Source organism: Asterias rubens, chromosome 10, assembly GCF_902459465.1.
Source record: "Asterias rubens chromosome 10, eAstRub1.3, whole genome shotgun sequence".
NCBI lineage: Eukaryota > Metazoa > Echinodermata > Asteroidea > Forcipulatida > Asteriidae > Asterias > Asterias rubens.
In genome coordinates this window covers 13,676,765-13,702,393 of record NC_047071.1, presented here as the reverse complement: position 1 = coordinate 13,702,393, position 25,629 = coordinate 13,676,765, and the positions used below count along the sequence as shown (strand labels likewise).

The 25,629-nt window shown below is 39.3% G+C and overlaps 2 protein-coding genes across 3 annotated transcripts in view; one reads left to right on the top strand and one right to left on the bottom strand.

Moving 5' to 3' along the window:
* Positions 1–6,667, top strand: part of LOC117295426 (E3 SUMO-protein ligase PIAS2-like) — a 28,650-nt gene extending 21,983 nt beyond the window's left edge. Inside the window, exons 9-12 of the mRNA XM_033778078.1 lie at positions 102–363; positions 4,531–4,691; positions 5,414–5,451; positions 5,702–6,667. Of these exons, the coding sequence (XP_033633969.1) occupies positions 102–363; positions 4,531–4,691; positions 5,414–5,451; positions 5,702–5,872 (632 nt within the window). The 3' untranslated portion in view covers positions 5,873–6,667. The remainder of the gene's footprint in view (positions 1–101; positions 364–4,530; positions 4,692–5,413; positions 5,452–5,701) is intronic.
* A 6,186-nt stretch (positions 6,668–12,853) lies between these two features.
* LOC117296049 lies at positions 12,854–25,030 on the bottom strand. Of its 2 annotated transcripts, none has more exons than XM_033778910.1 (12): positions 24,883–25,030; positions 24,367–24,543; positions 23,362–23,526; positions 22,213–22,344; positions 20,864–21,061; positions 18,905–19,931; positions 18,167–18,278; positions 16,805–16,955; positions 15,914–16,076; positions 15,327–15,543; positions 15,034–15,133; positions 12,854–14,304 (listed from the first exon to the last, which is right to left on the bottom strand). In XM_033778910.1, exons 1-12 carry the CDS (start codon positions 24,886–24,888, stop codon positions 13,003–13,005), a joined length of 3,750 nt encoding a protein of 1,249 aa, XP_033634801.1. In that variant the 5' UTR covers positions 24,889–25,030; the 3' UTR covers positions 12,854–13,002. The 2 variants fall into 2 exon arrangements, with proteins under 2 accessions (XP_033634801.1, XP_033634802.1); XM_033778911.1 differs by having other exon boundaries at positions 20,870–21,061.
* Between the last annotated feature and the right edge of the window lie 599 nt (positions 25,031–25,629).

The following is a 25,629-nucleotide window of genomic DNA, read 5'->3' as shown; positions in this document are numbered from 1 at the left end:
CAAAGATGTTTTTTTATACACAGTGTACCTTCAAGAACTTCCTTTTATGATTCTTACAAAATGATTAGCTTAAATATTTAATTGAAATTTCACTAATAAAGGTGAGGACTTGTCATCGAACAAGAAGTCCAACGTGGAGTGCATTGACCTGACTGTCTCCAGCTCAGAGGACGAAGGCGATGAGACGGAAGAAGAAGTCAGCAGCGACACGGATGAGGACGAGGAGGACGATCAACCCGTCCCGAGACCCCAACACCGCGCCACAACGATGCGGGTCACCGAGGACGACGAAGATGACCCTGAGCCTAACGTCATCTCACCGTCGCCGAAATCACCGCCGCCGCTCACGATGACGAATAAACGGTTGGTATCCCCATTGAATCACCCTTCTCCGCTGCTGTCCTCCCCACAACCGCGCCAAATTGACACCCCCACCGCGGCATTACTGAGGGACTGCGATTATAACCGTAGGAGTTCAATTCTGGACTCGCTGTGCGCGTCCCCGACAATGGATAGACCGGCTAGATCTGCGATTCAGTCGGCTAGATTGGCTAATAATAGATCGAGGGGTTATAACAACCCTCTGTTCACCTTTAACTATTGAGGTCCGATTAATCATAATGATTTTCGGAATCTGGTTAGCTGAGACTGTTATCTTGCTCATTTCTGCTTAGCAGAAAATTGTTAAGCAATATTTCTTGCTTAAGCAGATGAAATTGTGTTGTTTTTTATGTGGGCTGTCCCAATTGAGGATTTCCTCCTAAGTCCAAAACTGAACATTTCTTCTTCATTTCCTATTCTTTTTGTTGTTGGCATTTGTGCTGGTTGATGTGTAATGAAATATATTTAACCTTTTTTTTTTGTCAGAGTGTTTATCAAAATATTTATTACAAACAGTTCATAAACTGAAAAAAAAAAATGATATGTGCTCTGTGCTGATGAAGATAAGCTACTGTTTTAACCTCAGTATCAAATTAGTTGCTCTTTATGTTTTACTCCAAAATTAAACATTTTGATAATGTTTATTAGTGTTAGTTTGCCACTTGTAGTTTCCTATATTTGTTTTGTTGTTTACATAAAGATTAGTTTTGTTTACAGCAAAGTGAAAGTTGTTTAGGATTGCTTGTTTACCTGTTCATGTGTGTTGTGTTGTGTTGTTTGTCATTTAGCCTTCAAGGAAGACTCTGCTAGTGATAACAAGGGTTGAGCCATTAATGCTTTTTGGATTTATATCAACGGTCCTTTAGTTGCTAAGCAGTTTGCAAAAGTTTTTTAAAATAGTTTTTTTATATTACTTATGTGGCAGATTATACCCTAGGTTGCACTTCTAGACTTTTCTATTAAAACATTACAGCCTGAGTTTTTGCCAACCAAGGTTGGAAAACTATGGAAAGCCAAAAATGAAAAAAAAAACAAACCAGATAGCCACAGTTTTTAATAATGTCACACAATAATTCAAAAATAGTGTTGAATTTGTTGGAAACAAAGCAACCAATCTTAGGAGGTGATTTATTTAATGGAATGTTCGCAAACAAAAATTGAAATTGGTCAGAACATCTGTTATTTTTAACACGGTATGAAGAATCTGGTTTATCCAGGATTGAATGTTAAAGGAAAAACAGAGTTTTCAAAGTAACTTTCCTTGCTTTATAAAAATGTTTATTTGAAAGGTTTTCATGAAGTTGAAACACAAAATACTGCAAAGGTTGTATTATCAGTAAAGTTTTAAAATGATGTCAAGACAATGGTTGGTTTCTGAGTATTTTTTTAACCTTAGCATCCAGATATCCCTAAAAAAAAAAGTTGTGACACAAAAAGTACAAATCCCACAGCCGAACATAAAAAAAAAAAAGAAGTGAAATAAGACTCTTGAAGGTGCTATTGCAACCTTATGTGTGTGTGTGTTGGGGGGGGGGGTAGGAAATACTAAGTAAACGATGGTCAACAGTGCATAAAAGGGCTAATTCAAAAATTTGTTAATTATTTAAAAAAATAATAACCCAACAAATACGTGGGAATTAAGCTACTCCCCTGTCACCAAGAAAATAAATAAAACAGGTTCAAATTGTTTAGATTTTTTTTGTATTAAACATAATTAGTATTTAATTAGGTAGTTTAAAATTTATAGTGGTTTATAAGATTATCTAATTTCTACTTACTCAATTAATTCTATTAGATTTTTTTATTTGGTTAATTATTAATTACTATTATTCCATTCCATGTGGTTTAAATATTAATTAGGTTTAATGGGGGACATTTTTTCTTTCTTTTACTTAATGCCTTGCTGGGGATTTGAACCCAGCACCTCCCACTTCCTAAGCCAGAGTTTTGCAAGCAAGCTACACAGACCCGCCAGTATAAATGAGGACCAATTGCTTGTGAAGTACATGTACAGAACTAAAGCCACTGAACCGTTGCTAATCACACAATAGTGATACACACTGTAGCATTCAACCTCTGGCCATTTCATGGACCGATGTACCGTCCCAACTTGAAAATCGTCCCAACTGTAGTTGGAACTGGTCCCACTTGGACAATCATCCTGACTGTAATTGGGACCGGTGTCCCAACTTGGCAATCATCCCAATTGCAGTTCCGGTCCCAACTTGACAATCATCCAACTGTAATTCGGACCGATCCCAACTTGAGTGTTACAGTTGGGACAGCCCATCTGCAGGTTGTATTTCCCATAGAACTTCTACAACACAGTTGGGACGCCCCAACTTGGAACACTCAAGTTGGTACCAGTCCCAACTATATTTGGGAACGATTGTTAAGTTGGGGTGAAACCATCTCATGCACTTCATAGGGACCATGGTGTTCTATCCCACTACCAGGACTAGATTTCCTACTACAGTACACCCTTTGTTTCGGAATTGATTCATCCGTTATACTTTCTTTGGTATGTACATCATGTACATATATACATATCTCATGTATTGGGCTTGCCCCGTTCATTGCATCATGGCGCAATTTCATTGCTCTGCGCTTAATGACCAATATTCTCCGCTAACTGTGCAAGCACTGACTTTCTCCTCTGGCTAAATAAACGAAGAATTCCTAGTATCATGGAGTACACGCGCGCACAAGCAAAAATTCCCTGCTACTAACCCGTGAAATATGCTTGACGTTAGCGCGGAATTCCTTGCTTCCATAAGCGCCAGTTCTCTACTTACGGTTTACGGTAAGCAGTGCCATGTTATTGGGCCCGGATGTAGTAGTTGTTGCAATGAAAACTTAAAGTGCAGTTTTTATGTACCGGTAATTTGTTAGTCTTTAAGTGCTACTACTACCTTGCTTGTTTTAACAATCAAACTAAACAAGGCTATCTTTTATTATGGCCAGCCGTCGATTTCACCAAACTCTTCCTAACTTGGGATTAATCTTAGGACTTAGGACGGGTTCAGTTCCGTATCCAAATACGTAGGACGCATTGAACTCATCCTAAGTTAGGACGGGTTACTCGTCCTAACTCCAGATAGGATTGATCCTAGCATTTCGTGAAATCGACTGCAGTTCATGTAATGTGGATGTCCTTTAGAGCAAGGCTTGGAAATACAAGGCTCACCTTGGATAATTGTAGTGGTTGGACTGTTACACACAGTGCAATTGGATTTAGGCTTATTGTTATGCAAATTATATTGACTAAACCACCAAGGTTAGACTGATTTTGTTGGGGGGTGAATGAATATGGTTCTAATTGTTCCTGAGTTATGAAACAAAACAAATTGTTAGTTAAGTTTATCTTGTCTTTGTTTGAGATGTGATTTTACAGATGATTTTTTTATTTTTTTTTTTTTTATTTTTTTATACAGTAGTGTAACATTTTTTGTTTTGATGTATCGATGTACAATTTGTGGTGATATTTTTCCTCTTTATATGTTGTAGATTAACATAATATATTGTTTGAGGTAACAACATTTGTGTACCTACTTGCAAGGTAGATTTTGTTCTTAAGTGAACTGTCGTGCTTCATATTCTACAACTGCGGAGTAGATTTTTGGAATTCGGGTTCTGAAAAGAACTGTCCTACTTTTTGTAGATTGTTAAGCATCTCTTTTGTTAGTGCATTGGGAATTAAGTTTTAATATAATATGCACTTATAAATCTTAAACACAATGGACACTCTTGGTAATTGTTACAGACCAGTGTTCTCACTTGGTGTGTATAAACTAACAAACCTGCGAAAATTTGAGCTCAATTGGTCTTTGAAGTTGCAAGACCATTATGAAAGAAAAAACACCCTTGTCACACGAAGCTGTGTGCTTTCAGATGCTTGATTTCGAGATCTCAAATTCTAAATCTGCGGTCTCAAAATTCCTACTCGAAAACTACATCACTTCAGAGGGAGCGGTTTCTCACAATGTTTCATAGTATCAACGTTTCCATATTACTCGTTACCAACTAAGGTTTTATGCTAATAACTATTTTGAGTAATTACCAATAGTGTCCACTGCCTTTAAAGGGTCTTATTATTTATTATAACCGGAGTACTAACTGGCTTTGATCTCTTCTCGTTGTAACAACCAGGTACCCGATAGACTACAGCTTACAGCCCCCACTGCCGACACCTCATCACTCAAGCCTCTTACCCTCCATGGATCTGGGTCAGACGACGCATTCTCAAATGCCTCTCTTTGGTGGTGATTACAATTCACCGTACCTGCCGATACCACAATCAGAATACCCTGGTAAGTCCAACTTAAGAAACTTGGCATGGTGGAAGTACAACTAAGAGAGATTTGCCGTGACACTTTGTGTAAATCTCTTTTTGAGTAGTGTTGGTGCTGAAAAGAATTGGTGGTTAACGCATCAACGTTTTGAATCAACTGATCGAAACACTGAGTTATTACCACCATTTCTTTTTTAAATTGATTGACCTGTTGAGTCATTAACCACCAGTTCTTTTTAAAACCAACGCTACTCAAAAGAGATGTCTTTAAGTTTAAGGTTTGACTCGATAAGGTCTCAAAGTCTTTGACCTTCTTCTCTTTACAACTAAGATCCGTACAAGAAAATTATGTTTATCCTGCTACCAATTTTTCATCTGTTTTGAAATAGATTTGTTTATAATTTACTCAAATGAGATATATTCCTTTAACATTTGTGAGAAAGTGGTGGGGTTTAAGTACCATCTTATCCAGCTGCTCTACAGGTACTCTTTCTGTTCCTCGAACAGTCACCTGGTGAAACGCCCTTCGTGGAAGTGCTTTATGCTCACTGTCACGTGAGGTGTTTAAGGAAATTGTAGTAGCAGTTAGTCCATAACTTTATGGATTTTGTTTTTACTTGCACCTATGACACTCTATGGAGTTTACTATTTAGAGTTAATTCGTATCTAAGATTTAAAAGGATACTGTTTCTTGTGCTTTATTGATACAATAAATGACTTTCAATTTGTTATTGTCTACAGGAATGGATCTGTACTCTTTACTTCACAATGATTCACAGGTAAGTCAAAATCTTATCAACTTACATGTACTTTGATGTTAATTTGAGACAACGCTAAAAATGGCCAGCACAATGAACAAATACATAGTTGAACTTCTCTTGGAGGAAAATGGATAATTATGACATGGATCTGGATAGATTATTGATGACTTTGTTGAACTTGGTTGATTAGACCGACTTTGTTGAACTTAGTTGATATAGACCGTAGTTAAAAATAAGTTCAATTTATTTTGTGTATCCATGGTTACAGTCACAATACATGCCACATCTCTATTTTGACCACCTCGCCGCCTCCAGCAACAGCATCCGCAGCGCCAGCAGCATCAGCACCACCAACAGCAACAGCAGCGGCACCAGCAGAACGGCCAGCAATGGTAGCGCCAGCGGGTACAACCTCGCCGACGTGATTGCGCTCGATTGACGTCTTGACCCCAGTCCAGCCGAGAGTGCATCACCTCAAAGAGCGGCCGGGCCGGGGAGCTACGTAACCTACACTAGTAGTAGTAGTAGTAGTAGTAGTGGTCGACAACATCATCCGTCGTATTACTATAACCCTCAGAACTACCTTAGCAGTTACGCCAACAACTATCTGTCGGAACTGAGGTAGTATCTGATATTCTACATGTTCTAGTCTTTTATTATGTGTATGGTTTATCTAGTTGTACCACATGTTTTTTTGTATGGTTAAAGATATTTGCTGGGGACGTACGTAGCACTTTGTAAATTGGTCCCTCTGTGGGGATGAGTGTCAGGGGGATATAGATCGACACGACATGATTGTTAAGGACTTACATTCTGTGAATAATTATATGCTTTATTGTATAAACCAATGAGCTCCTATCAGACAAAACACCTGGGCCCAGTTTCATAAAGCCTGTAAGCACAACAATTTGCTAAGCACTGAAAAATGTTGCTTAACAAAAAAAGGGTACCAATCAAAATCATATTAAGTTTACATTGTTGTGGCTGGTGCCTCACACAGTTTTTTGCTTAGCAATGATATCCTCTGTTCCGGACGGTACTTACCCGCTGGTTGTCCTGGACGTATTTTGACTAAGGACTCAAATAATAATCGCCCAATTAACAAAAAAATAGATTAGAGGAATAATAGAGAATTTGGATCAATACATAAAGCACGCCCGATACTTCACAGAGGCAACGAAGGCGATTGCCTCCATGCCCCCTGTTGTTCTTCTTTGTGCCCTTGAAATGCTCCACTAGAAATGTACAATTTCCTCATAGGGTGCCCTTTACCCAGGAGAAAATGCCATGGTGCCTTTGCCCTTTCAAAAACGAAGCACAAAGGCCTGTAACAGTATGGTGAAAATGTCTTCAATTTGTCTGAGATGTCATATCAGTATGATGCTTGATGAACTGCGACATTCGAACAGAGTTGGAATAATTTTGAAAGTGTTTGTTCAATGTTTCTATTGTCTGTTTTGTTTTAATCGTGCTTCAAGTATAATGGAAAGTTTTGGGAAGAAAAATAGGGATTCAGTTTTATTATGTAAAGATTGTACGTTTGCCATGATGCATTGGCGTGAAACATCCTCCCCCATTTAAATGTCATATATATATATATATATATATATATGACATTTATTACAGAATATTGATGTGCTGTAAGAATCATCAAGAAATTGTCCTATAAACCAAACTTGGAGAGTTCAATACATCTTAGGTGTCTCATCAAAAACCGTTTTGCTTAACATATTTAAACTTAGCTTAGCAGAATCTGGGTACCAATCCAAATGCTAACGATGTTCGGAAATGTTTGTCAGTGGTTGCCGGGAGAAAATATGTAGCTAATGCACACTGCTCATCAACCAGAAGGACCTATGGTATGGATGCAAACAAATAGATAACGGCCTGCCGTCTATTTCACTTAGAACTTGGGACGAGTCCCAGCCTTGCATTTTAACATGTAAACCTTCAGATTAATCCTAAGTTAGGACTTGTCCTTACTCGAGATAGGATTAATCCTAGCAATTTGTGAAATCGGCTGCTAATGTTTCAACCCTAGCAGAGTCAATTTGTGAGGAAGGATTTTCTACGAAGCATCTCTTTGAAATAATTGGGTTGACCTTTACTTTTTAACAAATAGAGTACACCGACCCTCCCCCTCCTCTTAGTTGGGGAGTTTCTTTTGCTAAAGGTTAAGGAATGAATTTTTTTAAGTATACGTTTTAAAATGATTTTTTTTATGTAATAAAATGTGTTTGATGGTTAATGGTTAGCTATAATTGTTCATTTCATAGTCACGTTTAAAGTGATACGCACTATTGAGTAGTTCAATACAAAATATAGATGGTGTAACAGTCATTTTCATTTCAACAGGGAAATAATGATAATTTAGTAATTTAGCCTGTGTTTGAGCCAATAAGAAATGCTAATATTTTTGTAGTTGATGCAAGCACGCAATCAAACATGCTAATAACGAGATAGCATTTACTTGGTGAAGTAGAATACAAAGTATAAATGGTCAGCACCATTGGGTTTGAGGCTACATGATTGCTTCTAGGTTAATAACATTGCTGGGTAAAGTTGCTGTAAGACTGATACAAGTCTAGTGTTCAGTTAATGCTGGACCCAATTGAACTTCGTAGATCTGCTTAAAGCAGTAGTTCTGAATTTGTTTTTGCTTTAGCAGAAATGAGCAGGATACCGGTCGCGAATTGTACATGTGACATGTTAGTTTTGCTGGTAACCTTACTCTGGTACGCAAAATTTAGCTGTGCTTAGCTACCTTTTGTGTTTAAGCAGCTCCATAAAATTGTGCCCCGCCGGTGTAGAAGTAGAGCTGTATTCTTTACAATTCCTATCTGTAGGACATTGGTAGTCAGCCATTTTATTCTCCAGCTAAAACTCTTTTGTGACGATGCATATTTTGCTTTCTCGGGAAACTTATCAGTTCTGAATAACTGTCTTGCTTTTTAACTACTACCTGGGCGGAAGGTAGGAAATCAGCCAAGACTACTATTTTACCTTTAGCTGATCAAGGGGACTTCTCGTTATTACCTTCACTGCTGTGGAGTGAGTTTTCAGTTGGTCTCAATGTTTTTGGACTAGCTTGTTCTAGTCCTCGTCAGAAGACTAGAGAATAAGACTCCTGTAGCATCACACTGTAGCCAGCCTTGGACCGTGTACCAAAGCCAATTTAAGCTGTGTCTATTAGCTAAAAACTTATTTATGAAAAATTTATAACTTGGTATTTATAAACGGAGTATTTTTAAATGGAAGAGTCGCCTATCTTGGCACTCTTCTTCTTGTACAAAGTGTAGCTATATGCCTCAGTGTACATTTGAAGGTTTTTTTTTTTTTTTTAAGTTGGTGTTAAATGTTTTATTGTTATTGTTCGATTTGTGTTTTTTTTTAATATGTGACTGTTTCTTAGAATATAGATTGACATTAATCTCAATTAGTTTTCTTCTTGGGGGTTTGTTTTCATTTCAGGAGAAAAACATGATTATTTTCTTATTTTTAGATGCACCCTTGCTAGCTCAAAACATGTAGGAGAAATTTAAAGACCCGGCAACAATAGACCGCATCGATTAATCCTTATTGGCTATGAAAGTGGCCATATTGTAGAGCAGGTCGTATGCGCGTCTCAAAGCAGATTTCAATGAAGCACGCAGCATTCTCCGTTTGATTTTTATGGCTTACGCACATGCTCACAGATGCCATGTTGTGGGCAGGTATTTCAATGGAAAAGTCATATTCGATACGGTCTATAGAGGTTGTGAGTTAGTTGTTCAAAAAATCTTTGTAGCATTTGACATATTTTACTTTTATGAAATTGGGATTGTAGGATTTTTCTAAAAGGCACCTTCTGTGTTATATATATAGAAGTTCAAAGTTAAATCTTAAGGAGAAATGTTTTAAAATGTTGAAGACAGACTTTTGAATTCGTTTTATAAGCTGACTAAAGCATTACTTTGCATTTGGGTTTTTTTAGGAGAAGAGTTTCTTTAAATTTTGTTTGAATGAATTTGTATGAGTTTCTGAAATCGTATAAAAAAATCCATTATTATTCTACTACCTGTATTTTTTTCTTTCTATAGTTGCAAATTTGAGTTGTACTGTCACCGTCAATCTTGTGAATAAAAAACTTTAAAGCAATACATGTTTAGTCCTAGCCCCGTACATTTTAGAATTATAGCAAATACACTTAAATTTATTAACTGTACTTTTTAATCTGTTGTAAAATATGGTAGTCTACAATTCCTGGACTTGTCCGAGTCTCTCTAGAATCATAAAGCTAGGATAATGTTGATGCTTCTCTGAAGCTCCATAGAAAGTATTCATTGAAAGGATTCTTACAAGTCAATGTCTGTAATATTGATTTCCTACAAGGTTTTATTTTTGTTTTGGAAGTCTTTGCTCAGTGTACATCCTATAGCAGGATGTTTTACATCGTAACTCTGGTTTTTGAAAGGATTTCAAAGCATTTTTTACTGCCATTTGTCAGCATTTGGGATTTCTTTTGGGGGTTAGTTTCAGAAATAAGTTTATAAAGTAATCACTTGTTTATAAAAAAGTATTTAATGTCTATTACTCTCCACCAGTTATACTTTTCTTCGTGGTTTTGTTTATCAGACATGTATTTTGGTTCAATCTTTTGCATAAGTTGGACTTATGACAGTCGTCTTAAGAGTGTGTGGTAATGAAGTCTTGGGAGTCGTGTATGTGAACCTTCTTTTCTTCATGGCCCAATTTCACAAAGCTGCTGTGCAAGCGTCGACCTTCTGCACTAGCTGTGTAAGCGAGGAATGCTTAGTAACATGAAGTCGAATGCACACAAGCAAAAATTCCCTTCTAACTTATGAAATTCACTTGGCATAAGCGTGGAACTCCTTACCCCTGTAAGCCGATTCTTTGCTTACTGTAAGCAGAGCCGCAACATTGGGCCTTGATCATAAACTTCTACCTTGGTATGAAACCCCAAAATTCACTCTTTGCAGAAAAATCATGATGCTTTCCTTGAACAGACGGGCCTTAAAGGCAGTGTACACTATTGGTAATTACTCAAAATAATTATTATCATAAAACCGTACTTGATTACGAGTAATGGGGAGAGGTTGGTGGTATAACACATTTTGAGAAACAGCTCCCTCTGAAGTGACACAGTTTTCGAGGAAAGAAGTAATTATCCGCCAACTTGATTATGAGACCTCAGATTTTGAATTTGAGGTCTCGAAATCAAGCATCTGAAAGCACTCAACTTCATGTGACCATGGTGCAACATGGGTGTTTTGTCTTTCATCAATATCTCGCAATTTCAACGATCGATTGAGCTCAAATTTTCACATGTTTGTTATTGTATGCTTATGTTGAGATACACCAACTGTGAAGACTAGTGTTTGACAATTACCAATAGTGTCCAGTGTCTGTAAAATAACCCACGGCATCCACAGCATTTGCTTTAGCTGCAACATAAATTTACTTTTCCCTAGTGCCCCTCAGCAGAGGAACATTCCTGTACCCCATCGAGAGCGAAGTTCAAGACCTGAAATGGAATAAAGTCCTATACCATACTTTGTTAGAAAAAACATTTACGTACATTTTTTCATCATTAAAAATATTTTCTTTACAAGGAATCTTCGCTTCAATGTTGACTTTTAGGGGATACTTTGGGATATTATTTTATAAAGGAAAGATTTTAGACTTATTATCAGAACTATAACAAGAGTGGAGACAAACCTTACAATGTTTGACAATATTATTTGGGTGTTTATTATAACATTGTGTATATACAATGTGTAAATAAAGTTACTATACTACGAGTATGATGTACTTTGTGTTGTTCTTTTTTTTATATTCTTGTGTGTAATACATGCCTGGAATTCAACCATCATAAACTTATTAACATATAAAATTGAAACTTAAAATACTAGAAACGTTTGTAAATATGACTGAGAATTTTGAACTCTCAAATAATTTTGAACTCTCGAAATGGAAAACTAAACAAAAAATAATAAAAATATTTTACATGGTTGAGTGAATTAATTTCAGAATTGATTTTTTTTTCTTTTCAGAACAGCATTCTGAAATGTTATTTGCTCCGAACACCCCACCCCCCCCCCAAGAAAAAAACCGATCCAAACTTGCCATCCTGTTTATGTAACCTCATATGCAGCATGCTTTATAAATACAGTATTACTTTACTGTTCCGTGTAATGAATTAAATATCATTTCATGGTTCCCAATTGTTTATGGAAGTCTGAAGAATTCACAAAACATTCACAAATATCTTCATTACAGTATAAATTGTAGCTTTGATAACTTGAGCCACATAAAGGGCTATTGGCAAGATTTAGATATCTGATAATCACTTGAAGTGTTCTTTTTTAAAGACTTCTTTAGTGCCAAAGTTGTACATGTAAGATATTTTTTATGTACCAGAAAAGTGTCATCAAGTTTACATACATACGACCCATGTACGTGTTATCACAAGGGGAATATCACTCGTGAAATGCTATTGACTTTGGGAGGTACCAAGGCAAGATACATTTTATTCGTTGAAAAATTGTTGTTATATTTCATATTTGCATATAATTTAGAAAAAGCTGGGCAAAAAAAACAACACCTGGCACCAAAATGACCGACTGGATCATCCAAATGATTTCCAAAAAATTCATCAATAAATTCATCAAAGATACAGGTCGTCTTCAAGAATTAGCAAACGGGGAATCAACTTACAACTCTACCATGATAATCCGAGGGCGAATCCAGACCAAAGTTTTTTGGGGGAAAATGTGTCAAATGAATGGATAGAGCGTGCGAGCGCGGAGAACAAAGCCTTTACGGCGTGGGGTTAGGGGCCCGCTTAAGGGCCCCTAAAAAATTTACATTCTATAGGCCAATTAGAGGCAAAGTTGATGAGCTTTAAAATTTGGGCCTTTTCTTTTGGATTTGGCCAATACTTTAAATTTCATTACAAGAATCAGTCCAAGAAATATCCTACACAGTAGTCGGTATTAGATTGCAAGAGCGTGTTGTGAATGACTCTGATTATTAAATTCCTTAAAGGCAGTGGACACTATTGGTAATTACTCAAAATAATTATTAGCATAAAAACTTACTTGCTATCGAGTAATGGGGAGCTGTTGACAGTATAAAACATTGTGAGAAAGGGCTCCCTCTCAGGTAACGTAGTTTTTCTAGACCTCAGAATTAGATTTTGAGGTCTCGAAATCAAGCATATATGAAAGCATACAACTTCATGTGACAAGGGTGCTTTTTAGCTATTCCGACCTACCGTCGGAACAGGTATTGTTCTTTCATTATTATCTCCCAACCTTTTACAACCATGCTTGTTATTTTGTGCAAATGTTGAGATAAACCAAGTGAGAAGACTGGTCTTTAATAATTTTCAATAGTGTCCAGTGTCTTTAACCGGCCAATAAAGCATCCATTTCAGACAAAATACATTACATTCCTAATTAATTAATAATTAAAAAAAAAATTAAAAAATTACGATCCACCCTTGATATTCTTGGCGGACTAACCTCGTAACGGAAGTCATAAAATAAATTCCTAGTTAATAGATTCCTATTTGCCCGATAAGCTCTTATTCTTTGACCATCTACTAGGCCTTTCTGATCTCTGCCTCGTGCTAGAGCTGCTCTCCTTTCCCGACGATTTCTTTCCTTTTGATTTACTCTTCTCCCGAGTCTCACTCGTGCTGCATCCTTCCTCCTGTCCCTCCTCCTCCGAATCGCTTTTCTCAAACGCCAACAGATTCGACGTCAGTTTCTCTTTACCGCCTTTATTCCATTTCATTGCGATCTTTCCTTTGCCGTTCAAGCTCCCCGCACTTTCTGCGGTCATCTTGAATGCAACTCTGTCCGGTTCCTTTTCACTTTGATCTTTACCAGATCGTGACTCCAACGACTCCGACTTATCAATGTTATCTAACTTATCAACGTTATCTGACTTATCAATGTTATCTAACTTATCAACGTTATCTGACTTATCAATGTTATCTGACTTATCAATGTTATCTGACTTATCAATGTTATCTTCCACTCCTTCATTTTGTTCCTTTTCAGTTGTTTTTTCGGCTACTGATAGATTCTCAGAGGCAATCTCAGAACTCGTGATATTTTGATCTGTGGATGTAGTCGGCAACTGTATTGATTCGTCAACTAATTTTGACTGACAATCCTTATTGCCTAGACTGTCCGCAGCTTCATTCCTAGTCAAGTTCTTCTCACTGCTACCAGCCTCAGCCTCGACATCATTGTCCGATCTTTTCCGCAATTGTCTACCCACCTTCCCTTCTTTCCTTTTCACAAACGTCTCGCTACTTCTCACTTCCATTTGGGAACCCATACCAGCATCATTGAGGGTTTCTCCTACAGTACCTAGCAGCAATCTCTCATAGTCATCAACAGCTGCTTTACCCTGTTCATGTTTATCGGCAGAACTGCTATCATTCGTTTGTTCGAGGAGCTCATTCTGTCCAGAACCATCTTCAACCTTCTCCTGATCCGGAGAGGTCTCCATCGAATCATCCCAAATCTCAACAATCTCATTTGAGCGATCCTGTTGCATTTGTCTCTGCGTAGCTAGCGGTAACTGCACAACTGCAAAACCATGCCCAGCGTTTGCCGCTTGGTCCTTCCGACTCGTTTCAACTTGTTCTGCTCCACCTTGTACCCAGGCCGGCGGCGCTTGCTGTGCCGCCCTGCCTTGGTTATGAAAGACCCCCGGCGGATTGACGAGATTATAACGCTTTCGTGCTCGATCCCATTTCTCGTTATTTCTGCGTCTGATAAACGGCACTTGATCGAGACTCTGCACCATGCCGGCACCGAGACCCGCATTCTTAGTGTGGACCATTGCTTTAATCTGAAATGAAAATCACAATAAAAAATACCACAAATTACTTAATTGATTTGGGGTTGAACAAAGAAAATTTACTGGAGTGGGACTTGAACCAACGGCCTTCGGATGAAAGTGCCAGCGCTCTACCATCTGAGCTATCTAGCCCTATGCTGGCGGCCTCCCTATTTTGTCAATATAATTGTTCAGGGTGCCAGTCAGAAGCCATACAACGGTTAGTTGCTGTGTAGCCAGGGATCACACCCAAATTAAGATACAATCTGGGAAGCGGCAGCCAGCGGATCACCTTAAGGGGATGCGACTTTTTATTAAGATCACCAAGAACATGAACTGTATTGATCAAGGACTTAAAAGGGACCGTGGTTTCCTGTCTCACTACCAGGAGTAGATGCTCTAGTCACCTACTCCACCCTTTGTCACTGGATTAATTTACCCGTTAATTTTTCTGTGTAATCGCCATAGTAAAAAGAAGCTATCAGAGAAAACAGCATACGTTAGTGTACAGACCCATTTTTCTCAGAATTATGTCATAAGATATTTTAGATGTTGACAAATTTTGCAATGGAAGGGTATTGAATACAATGGCACTTTACACCATTTTAATGTGAGGTTAGAGATTTGAAACTTAATCAGCACCAGCACGATCACTATATGCTATCGGGAAAATGAGTACATCACAAGAATGGTAATTTCCCTTGGTCTTAAAGGTTGAGATTTAATATTAATGTGACTTACCGGTTCTTTGATTCCTTGGTCGTTCTTGCCAAGCGACTGACCCTCTGACCAACCCATCTTTGACAGCAACTTATGACCAAGATTAGTGGAACTTATCGCTCTGTGTGACAACAAAATTAACCATTAGATGAATATTAATATGAAAACATATAACCACATTCTAGAAAGTTACGATTAAGAAAAACAAACTTATAGATCGCAATGGTAAGCAGCTCTATGAAATTGGGCCCAAGGTCTGATCGTTTGGCCCAGCTTGCTCTAGTCAATATCAGGAGACTTGAGTTTTTATTTACCTATCTACTGAAGCAGGCTCATCATGCGGTTGATACGGGTTATCGCTTCCTACTGTACGACGTCTGTCACCCGCTCGATCAGCGTATGCAGAGTTCATCAAGGACGGATCCTTATTCACAAAGTCGTCCTTAGTTAGGTTGAATTTCTTCTTGAGTTGCCGAAGCTCCTTCTTGCGCTGTTGTTCCTTGTCTTGCTTAGTGCTCGATGATGCAGTCCCTGAAAGAAGAAGAAAAAGAAATCTTTCCGTTTAATTTCACTTTTTGTATTGATTAATTCTGGTTGTGTAGCTGGGCACTCTCAGAAAAGCTAACTTAATAACTGTAGCCAAGAACCCAATGGAGAGAAGGAAGGAATTTTCAGTTTAAGGTGTGAGAGGAAACCCCAGAAAAAAAGGCAAGGCAAGATACCACTGCGTCAACCTGATCTCATGAAAACACTTTTTTCCCCTTCTGAACACCTTCAGATGGTTAGTCTTTCTTCAAGCCATTTATTTTTACCTGACTCATACTGTGGCTGCACTTGAAGACACATTTTTATCTGAATGCCTTCAGATGGTTAGTCTTTCTTCAAGCCGTTTTTTTCTTACCTGGTTCATTCTGTTGCTGGATTGCAATCAATGCTTGCACCTGTCCCGGTTCACATTCATCACACGTTTCGTCCCCAGCGTGGATGTGGAGTCTAATCGTAGTACCTCCAATGGTGATGTAGTCACGATGAGATAACGGATGTGGTTCACTCACCACACGTTGCTGAGTGGAGGACAACCACAACACATATAAGAACTTCAATCAATTAAATTTAGTTTATTGTTTATTATGGTGTGGCGTGGCCGAGCAGAAAAGAACAGCAGACTCAAACTCTGGTGTTTCTGATCAGCACATTGTGTGTCAAGTACTGCTTGTGTCCTCAAGCAATGCACTTAATAATCTTTACTGCAGCATCCCTCGGATGGGACGTAAAGCGGATGGCCCTGTTTGTTGTGTAATGCATGTAAAAGCACCCAGTGCACTTATCATAAAGAGAAGGGTTTGCCTCGGTGTTCCTGCGGTGTTCCTACGGCTGATTTCACGAAATGCTAGGATTAATCCTAACTCCAGTTAGGACGAGTAACCCGTCCTAACTTAGGATGGGTTAAATTCGTCCTATGTATTTTGATACGGAACTGAACCCGTCCCAAGTCCTAAGATTAACCCTAAGTTAGGAAGAGTTTGGTGAAATCGACGGCAGGTCTGATTGGCTGCATATTGCGCCACAGCACCTTGTAAAACATGACATGGTGCTATGTAAAGGAATAGGTCTCATACTTGAAAATGCAGCTCCGCAGTTATTGCAGAAAAAATACTGAATGCTAAAGTGCAATGAGCATAACTGAGTGACTGATTTGAGCGCTGTATAAGAAGCCACTGTTATGTTATATTACAACAATGAGTTATTGCCAATGCACTTTCACTGCTTAATCTAAACCTCACTCACTCACCTCTGATATTGCCTTGCCATTGATTATCGTTCCATTCTGACTGCCAAGATCTTTGATGGTGTACTGTCGTTCTTCGGACTCGTACACAATCTGAGCATGACGCTTGCTCACCTTCACACTCGGAATTAGCAAAATGTGACTGCTGCCCTCTCTTGAAATAAACAGAAACATCGTGGCGTCAGAGCGATGAAATGAAATGTCACAATTTTGAGGAAATTCATTAAGAATGGGTACAAGAGGTGCTTTATTATTCTTTCTTGAATAAACTGAAAAAGTAAAAAAGAAATCAAAAAAGTAAGAAAAACAAGTACAGGTCATTAGATATAAGTGGGACCTTGTTGCACTGAGAAATATGACATTATTCCCCAATTGATTGGACGCGATGCAGGTCTGTTCAAGATACGACCTATTGACCAGTCTAAAATCACATGCAATAAATTGCTGTTGTTTGCTTATCCTAAAAATCACGCAAAAGTTTGGTTGGTAATCTTTTTTTTTTATCAAGGAAAACCTTTTCATGCTAAGCAAATTTTTATGCTTAGCAGCTCTATGAAATTGGGCCCAGATCTAGTCTGGTCCCCTGACCAAAGATTCCTTGACGTCTCTTGTTAAAAATCTTAGGTCAGGGATCACCCATGGTTAAATATAGAGCATGACGCAACTTGTCAGGGTCGGGGGTCATCTCCAGGGAAACCATGTCTGCACTAGTTGCGATAACGTAACCCTCCTCCCGACGGCCGTCACGCCAGAGGATTACGAGATTATTTTGATCGGCAATTAATGACAATCTGGTTCAACACGTACAATTTCGACAGCTAGTCACCAGATTTGCCCTATTTTTACCACTTTCAAAAATCATGAAACTTAATCCTCATTCAATGTCTAATGAACACTCAAGTCAAAACACCTTTGAAAAAATATTTTTGAAGAAAAAGGACAAAAACTTACCAGATCCCGGAGCGATTTGCTCTAAATAACAATAGCTGGCATAAAAACTCCTGTATCTACGGCCGACAGGACTGACATTATGTTTCCATACCGAACATCAACGATACTGTCCGAATGTTGACGACAACACATTCGGAACATTTTGGATAACTTTGAAAAAGGAGGAATTCCTCCTTTTTGGTCACGTGATTTTGGGTGATACCAGTCCCCTAAATTCTACAGAGCCTAGTCAGAGATTTTTGGGTCTGGGAACCAGACTAGCCCAGATCATTACGCCACTGGAGTGAAGAGAGAGAGAGAGAGAGAGAGAGAGAGAGAGAGAGAGAGAGAGAGAGAGACGTAAAGCTTCCAGAGGGGGAGCTTCCAGATGGAGAAAATAACTAAGCTTTTTAAATCTGTTTAACTAGCTTTTACCTTCCAATTGTTCCACCTGAACATGTAACAATGAAGAGCGATCCCAGTGGTTTGATGGTATCCGACTTGGTCACAATCATCCGAATACACGGCGGGTAGTCCACCTTCAAAACTGTGAAAGGAAACAAAATGTCACGTCAGATTTAAAGGGAACGTACACGTTTGGTAGTTACTCAAAACAAATATTAACCTAAAAACTTACTTGGTAACGAGCATTGGAGAGCTGTTGACGGTATAAAACTCTGTGGAAATGACTCCCTCTGAAGTAAATTAGTTTTTGAGTAAGAGGTAAATTCTCACTAAAATAATTAAAGACTTCTAGCTAAAAGTCTTTTATTCTTATCTGAAAGCACACAAATTTTTCCAACAAGGGTGTTCTTTCTTTCATCATTTCCTCGCAACTTCGATGACCAATTGAGCCCAAATTTTCACAGGCTTGTTATTTTATGGTTATGATGGGATACACCAAGTGAGAAGACTGGCCGTTGACAATTACCAAACGTGTACTTTCCCTTTAAACTCAAAGACAACTTTTATTCAGCCATGCAACTTTCTAATTGCAACAAAATGTGCAAATGGCCGATCACACTTAACTTTTGTACAGTGTTTTTTTCAGCTTTCTATGGCACTTTTATGAAAAGAAAGAGGAAATCAGCTGATCAGCCGAAAAAGTTGCATGCCTGTTTTATGTTGCAGCTTAGTGCAACATGAGGCTACTTGAAAAAAAGTAAACTTTACCTTCTATTCCAGTTGAATTATCAGAATCCAAATCTATTTCTTCTAACTCGTCATCCGATATATCGCTGTCAGATTCGTAAGAGCTGGTATCGCTGAAGTCTGACCCAGACGACTCGCTCTCCGACAACTCTCCTTCTTCCAATTCGTCCGAACTTAAGACGATAAATTCCTCTCCGTCCTCCTCAATAATCATAACATCTTCACCGATCTCCTCGTAGGAATTGTCCTCTGCTTTGTCGCCTTTGCTCCCAATTTCAAGATTCGTTTCTGTCGCAGGTTCCACTTCCCCCGCTTCTGTTTCAAGATTGGGAACAACGGCGGCGTTGTCTCCTTCCTGTTCTGCTGACCCCTGACATTTGGCCTGTTGACCTTTGTCCTCGTCCGTCTTAACCTCTTCCCCACTCTGCGAGTCATCTTTGGCGGTTGATCCTTCGGAGCTACCCCTTCCTGTTTCGGGACTGGTTTGGGCGTCTTTCTGAGTTGCCTTCTTAACTTTCTCATTTTCCAAGGGTCTCTGATCCTTCTTAGAATGAAGTTTCTCATCTTCTTGTTCAGGTCTCACTTGGCTGTTACTTTCAACCTCTTCATCGGGTCCTTCGTCCACTCCAATCTCACCCTCAGACAGCACCTCCGTCACCATGAGCTCATTCTGCGTGCGATGGTAACTATGGTCATCCTCCTTACTCCTCCGCCGTTTACCTTCCGACTTCTTAGCTTTCTTTCTTGAATGTCCCTCGAGTCGCTGTTTCCGTCTTCTTTCTCTAGACTGCTTTCTCCTGTTATGACCGTGTCGACTTTTGACCACTTCAACATCACCACGCACTTCTTCTTGACTATGAGAGCGATGCTTCTTCCTCAGTTTAACCTCGCGTCGATCTCTTCGAGATTTGACGCGCTCGTTTTCTTCGGGACTCCTGCCGAGGTCGATCAACAAGCCAGTCCTTCTGCGTTTCTGTTTCTGTCCTTGTCTGGTATCCTGTTCCATCTCGACAATTTCACAGTCTTCATCATAAGCGCTGTCTTTCCTCTACAGCACCACACCAAGAAATAGAAATAAATCAGAGAAGAAAAAAAAGAAAGATAATATTAGTTGACCTACCTGCGGGTAATGAGCGAGCAGGTAGGTTGATTCGTATTCTGGGTGTTGAGCGAACTTTGGGCGTATTAAGATCATAACTTTGTGTGAAGGCGGTTGGATCATTGGCCCCGGGGTAAGCATCTTGCTTGGGTTCTAATGTTAGTCTTGACATGGTAGAAATCAACGAATCTTCCTGCAGGTCACATGTAAAGAAGTACAATATACTCAGGTGGATCGCACGTAGGTTTTTCCAATGTGACATTTTCCTCCCCGTTTGCTACCACGTTTTCTTTGTTCAATCCCAACATTTTTCTTTGTTAAACCTGAAATCTTTTTGAAATGTATGCAGTTAGTTTCCTTTGTGGTTTATTTTTGATATCTGAAACAAAAAGTCGCATCCCCGTGGCTGCCGCTTCCCAGGTTATATCGTAAACTTGGGTGTGATTCCTGGATTCTGACTGGCAAAGAAATTAAAAAATTAGGGGACCGCCAACATGTGGCTAAATAGATTAGTTGGTAGAGCACCAATTTGTTAATTGTTTCAAATCCCGCTCTAGTAAAATTGTCTTGGTTCGCCCCCAAATAACATAAAAAACCCCCAAAAAACTCCAAAAGTGCCCATAACCGTCCTACATATACAACCCATAATACACATGTACATGTATGTACTATCACTCAAGAAATACTATGACTTTGGGGTGCCCAATGCAACCAGTTTAAGCATGATACATTTTTAAACTTATTTGTTTGTTACACAGAATTTTGAAAACCTCAAAAAGCTAAAAATAAAGCTGGGCATTTTAGGTTCAAATCGTTTTAATTTCAGATCCATACACATATCTACTAAAACTAGTGGGACTAAAAACCAGCACAATCCTTACCCTTACCTCTCTTGTCTCCTCCACTCGTCTTTTCCCGGTCTTCTTCTCGAAACCTCGACCCCGACCCTTCCCAGAATGCTTCTGTCTTGCCCCATAGGATGCTGGGAGTTCCACTTGAGAATGGAACTGGTACGAGGAAGACCTTTCATCGAAGTAGTAGTAAATTCCAGAGTTGGGATCGTAATATAGTTTGTTCACCTTTTGAAAAATAAAAAATAAATAGTTATTCCATAATACGATACCGAGTGTCACTGCAAAGTTGTTTTCACCTCACACTTAAAAAGCTCATTCACTTAGGGTGCGATTGATTAGCTTCCCTGGGTCAACCCCGGTATGCCCCCGGTGCGTTCGAATAGCTTTGACGTCATTCGGGGGGATCATCTGGGTCAGCACCAAGTGCACTGCTTGTGGAGTGGGTCACTTTGGGGCTGGCCCCAGGTGCAGGTTGACATTACGAGAGGGTCAGTGATCGTTCGATTAGCTCTTGTCAGGGGTTCACCCGAGTGAGCCTCACCGCAGGGTCGACACGGGGGAAGCTAATCACACCCTTAATTTACACTAGAGGAATAAAGGAGTGTATATTCGGTTTGCAGTAACATCATCTACTTTGCTGTGTAGATTTTCTTCTTTGGGAACTATAGGTGTTGCTTTTTTATTTTACCGCTGCGGAGTAGATTTCGGAATTCGGGAGACTACTTAGTTCTGAAAAGAACTGTCCTACTTATTAACTACTTACCTAGACGGAAGGTAGAAAATCGGCTGGGACTACTACTTTAGCTTCAGTGGAATGATGGGACCTTTTGTTATTAACTTCACTGCTGCGGTGTGAGTTCTTAATAGACCGATCCATTAGGCTCTGCCCTTGGCGCACAGGTGAGCAAGAACACATGAACCTCTCCAATGCCATACTGCACAACTCTGCCACAGGCGCCAATCATACACGCGCGCATGTCAGATATTACAGTGTCAGACTTTTGGTTGCGCACTGGGTTGTGATTGGTCAATATTCTGTTTTTTTAATGCTTTGTGTACTACATGTATATTATGTTAAATCTATATTAATTTTATTGTGTACCCCAGATATGGGGCAACAGATCTATGGATCATAGTATGTATTTGCTTTTTTTGTCCTATGCCCATCTCGGGGTATTTTTGTCAATGTATTACGTTTTGTACTGTTATGGCAAATAAAATAATAATAATAATAATAATTCAATGGGGCGGAGCTAAATGGATCGGTCTATTGGTCTCAATGTTTGGACTGGCCTGCTATAGTCATCGTTAGAATATTCTCACCTGATTGTAGTTATGGGATCCAACATTAGAACGCATACAGAGTCTATTCTCACCTGATCGTAGTAGTAACCGGAGTTGCAATCATAGTACATGCCGGACGTTGTATCCAAGACAAAGCCACTCCTATTAACAGCAGCCTCAGCGGCAGCCTTTACACTATCAGCTACAGACTGAGATGACGTACCCTAAACATAAAAAAACATACAAGGAATAACCAGCATGAATCTCTGGTATTAAAGCAACAAGATCATTAAGAAATCTTTCACAAATCCTTCAAACTCCAACCTGGTTTTGCCCAATTTGGTGTGCTGGGTTATGACTAACCATATCATCCATTAGGTCATTAATTGCAACTTCATACTCGTCAAGATCAAAGGTCATTAAATTAATACAAAATGTGTATAAATATTATATAATGTTTCCTTTTTTCCAACCAAATATGTACCACGAAGACCAAACTCTTGATCAATAAACCACATTTACCAGGAGCTCCAAAATATGCAAAAGCGGTTTTTAAGAAATTCATACGAATTGTACTAATGACCTTGTAGTCCCAGTGTCGTGGTTGAGAGTCTCGTTCACTCAAGCTCTGGTGTTGTTAGCAGCAGAGGGTGGGTTGGTTACAGGGTCATGACACTTGTACCCTTGAGCAAGGCACTTGCATGGTGCTTCGTAACAGTTGGGAAGGTAGTGCATTCTACTAGCCCAGCCAGGCTACTACAGTGGATGATACCCATGCCTACATTTGTACAACCTACTGACTTTGAAGGGGATAACCCTGTTTCAGCTCTAGTAGTAAGTGGCAACAAGCCCCTGGTGGCAAACAAGCCGCTGGTGGCAACAAGCCCCTGGTGGCAACAAGCCCCTGGTGGCAACAAGCCCCTGGTGGCAACAAGCCCCTGGTGGCAACAAGCCCCTGGTGGCAACAAGCCCCTGGTGGCAACAAGCCCCTGGTGGCAACAAGCCCCTGGTGGCAGTTGATTTAGATCAATAGCCCAAATTGGTTAAGTGCAGCCCTCACCTTTTAAGTGGCCATTCAGCCTAGTGATGTCAGGCAATCTCTCATACCAACACAAATAAAATACCCCCCCCCCCCCAAGAAAAATGTAAAATGGGAGTTTGATTTCAATGATAAGTTCCTTCAAGATTCTGAACTTCAGAATGTAAATGAAACATTCTCAGGTTATATCTCCTAAACTTACAGCTGTTTGTTCTTCCATGACCCAATCTGATGGGACGACTCTATCTGTCGAGGTTACGTCCGATGTTGTCATATCAATTATTGGGTCTATCTGACAACTGACATCCTTCACAGATTTCTTCAGAGTTCCGCGGACTTCAAGTAATTCTTGACTCAATGTTTCCACCTGCAGAATGAGCACTATCAAGTTAAGTGTACGATACATGTTTTGTGATGACCCTAGAGAAAAAGGGGTGAAGTGATTTTTGCAGCATTGCATGGGGAAATATCAATGTATATTTTGTTTGCGTTAACACCAGGCGGTCAGATTCGGTAGTAGTGTCTTGCCTCGCCTTCCACCTTTGGGACCTCGGTTCGAGGCACCATGTGGGTTGGGTTTTCAGTCCCTAATCGACTGCGTGGGTTTTTCCCTGGAATAAATCTCTGGGGTTTTCCTACCACATCTTAAAACTGAAATTTCTTCATTGGCTTCTCTCTTTCATTTTGCTCTAATAGAGTGTTGGAGAATATATACATCCAGATCCAGATATCTACTTTGCTGTGTAGATGATGTTCTTTTTAAGAACTTGTCTTCCTACTTATTTTGACTAGAGAGGGATTTGAACCAATAACCTCTGGGGTCGTTTGGCGGCAGTAACCAAAAATTGTTGCGTTGTTGGTCGTTGGTTCTGCTGTTCAGACTGAACAATAACCGAGTTGTGAGCTCCGTTACCATTTTGGTTATGACGTCAGAAACAATTATTGGTTACAGCCACCAAAACGCATCCAAGGATTACTGTGCCGGCGCTCAACCAACTGAGCTCTCTAGCACTATGTTGGCAAGCTCCCTATTTGTCAATGTTTGTTCGAGGGTACCTGTCATTCAAAATCCATACAACCGTTAACTGCCGTGTAGCCAGAGATCCAAACCTTAGTTTACGATACAAGCTGGAAATCAACAGCAGAGGGATCACCTTAAAGGGAAGCAATTTTTTTATAAGATGTTTAAAGTGAATCTAATCAGCACCTTCTCTAGCAATTCCTCGTTGTATTTCTCCAACTTGTTTCTGGACTCCTCAGAAACAGCAAGTTCCTCCTGAACTGTTGCCAGCTTTTCCTTTGTCTCAGCAAGTTCTTCTTTGAGACCTGAGACCTCTGAACTCGTGGCCTCCATGTCAGTATCTTCTGGCTTGTCCACATTAGGCTTCAAGAAAAATAATAACATTAACAATTAGAATTAACCATTATTTTACATTGCATTTAAAAAAACCGATAACTTTTTAATACAAGTATAAAAGGACATGGCTTATGCCTGCTTTAAAGTTTCAGAGTTGTGGAACGAACGAAAAATGAGCGATCATATGGTTTAGTATGTGTTCGCATGGAAAACAGTCACTGTCCAGTGCAGTGGCAGTGACACACAACAACACAGTACACACACAGTGTCAGTAAGTTGATGGAAAATGCCTTATTTATTAATGAGCTGAACTGAAGCATTTCCTTATAAATTTAGGTAAATAAGATTTCATCACAGTAAACATACCTCCATTTTAAAACTCTACAACAAGTCACTCCGGCCGTACACACTTAGAGAAGTCAGCAAGTTGATCAACCACCAACCAACCAAAACAATCAATAAAACAAGAAGTGATTTTTCACTGTGTCTCAGCTCAGATCAGACTCAGTCTGCGATGAAGCTTCGGGTTTGATGACTGAGTGAATCAACATTCTGATGCTCATCCGTACTCCACTGAAAACAAAAATGAAATTGAAATGTTAGTCTTAACGATAAATGCTAACAGTTGACGATCGCAGTGGAAATTTGTCATAAATAGAGGAAGAAACCTTGTGATGTTGGGTTCCATTTCAGCTTGGAAAGTCGCCATTAAATGATAAACTGGACAATACTAATTTATTGGTGGCGCTCTAATATTTTGGCTTCCCTATTTTTGCTGAAAAATTAAATAAGTATGGTATGCCGAAAATACAAAAAAATGCTGTATAGTTAGTTTTCACTGCAGTTTGAATTTACTTCTTTTTGCAAAAACATGCACAATATTTATTAACAAACTACTTAATCAAAAATCAAAGTTCTTACAATGAGCATAGCAAATAACAGAGAATAAAATTCATTGAAGTATTAAGCTTAGATGATCTTCCAAACAAATGAACGCAATTCCGTCTGCGTCAAGCAACCATTAGCTGTGTACAAACAGCGCGATTTTGCCAACCAAAATGTAAGTGCGTCTGCGCTATGTGCAATTTACATATTTAATGGGAAGAGTCCAAG

Bases quoted from the DNA above. Each gene is read 5' to 3' on its own strand.
- LOC117296049 (XM_033778910.1), bottom strand. The intron at 18,279-18,904 runs GTAAAGTTTACT...TTCCTTTCACAG, and splicing joins TAATTCAACTGGAATAGAAG to TTTTGAAGGTGGACTACCCG. The intron at 16,077-16,804 runs GTGAGTGAGTGA...TCCTCCACTCAG, and splicing joins ATGGCAAGGCAATATCAGAG to CAACGTGTGGTGAGTGAACC.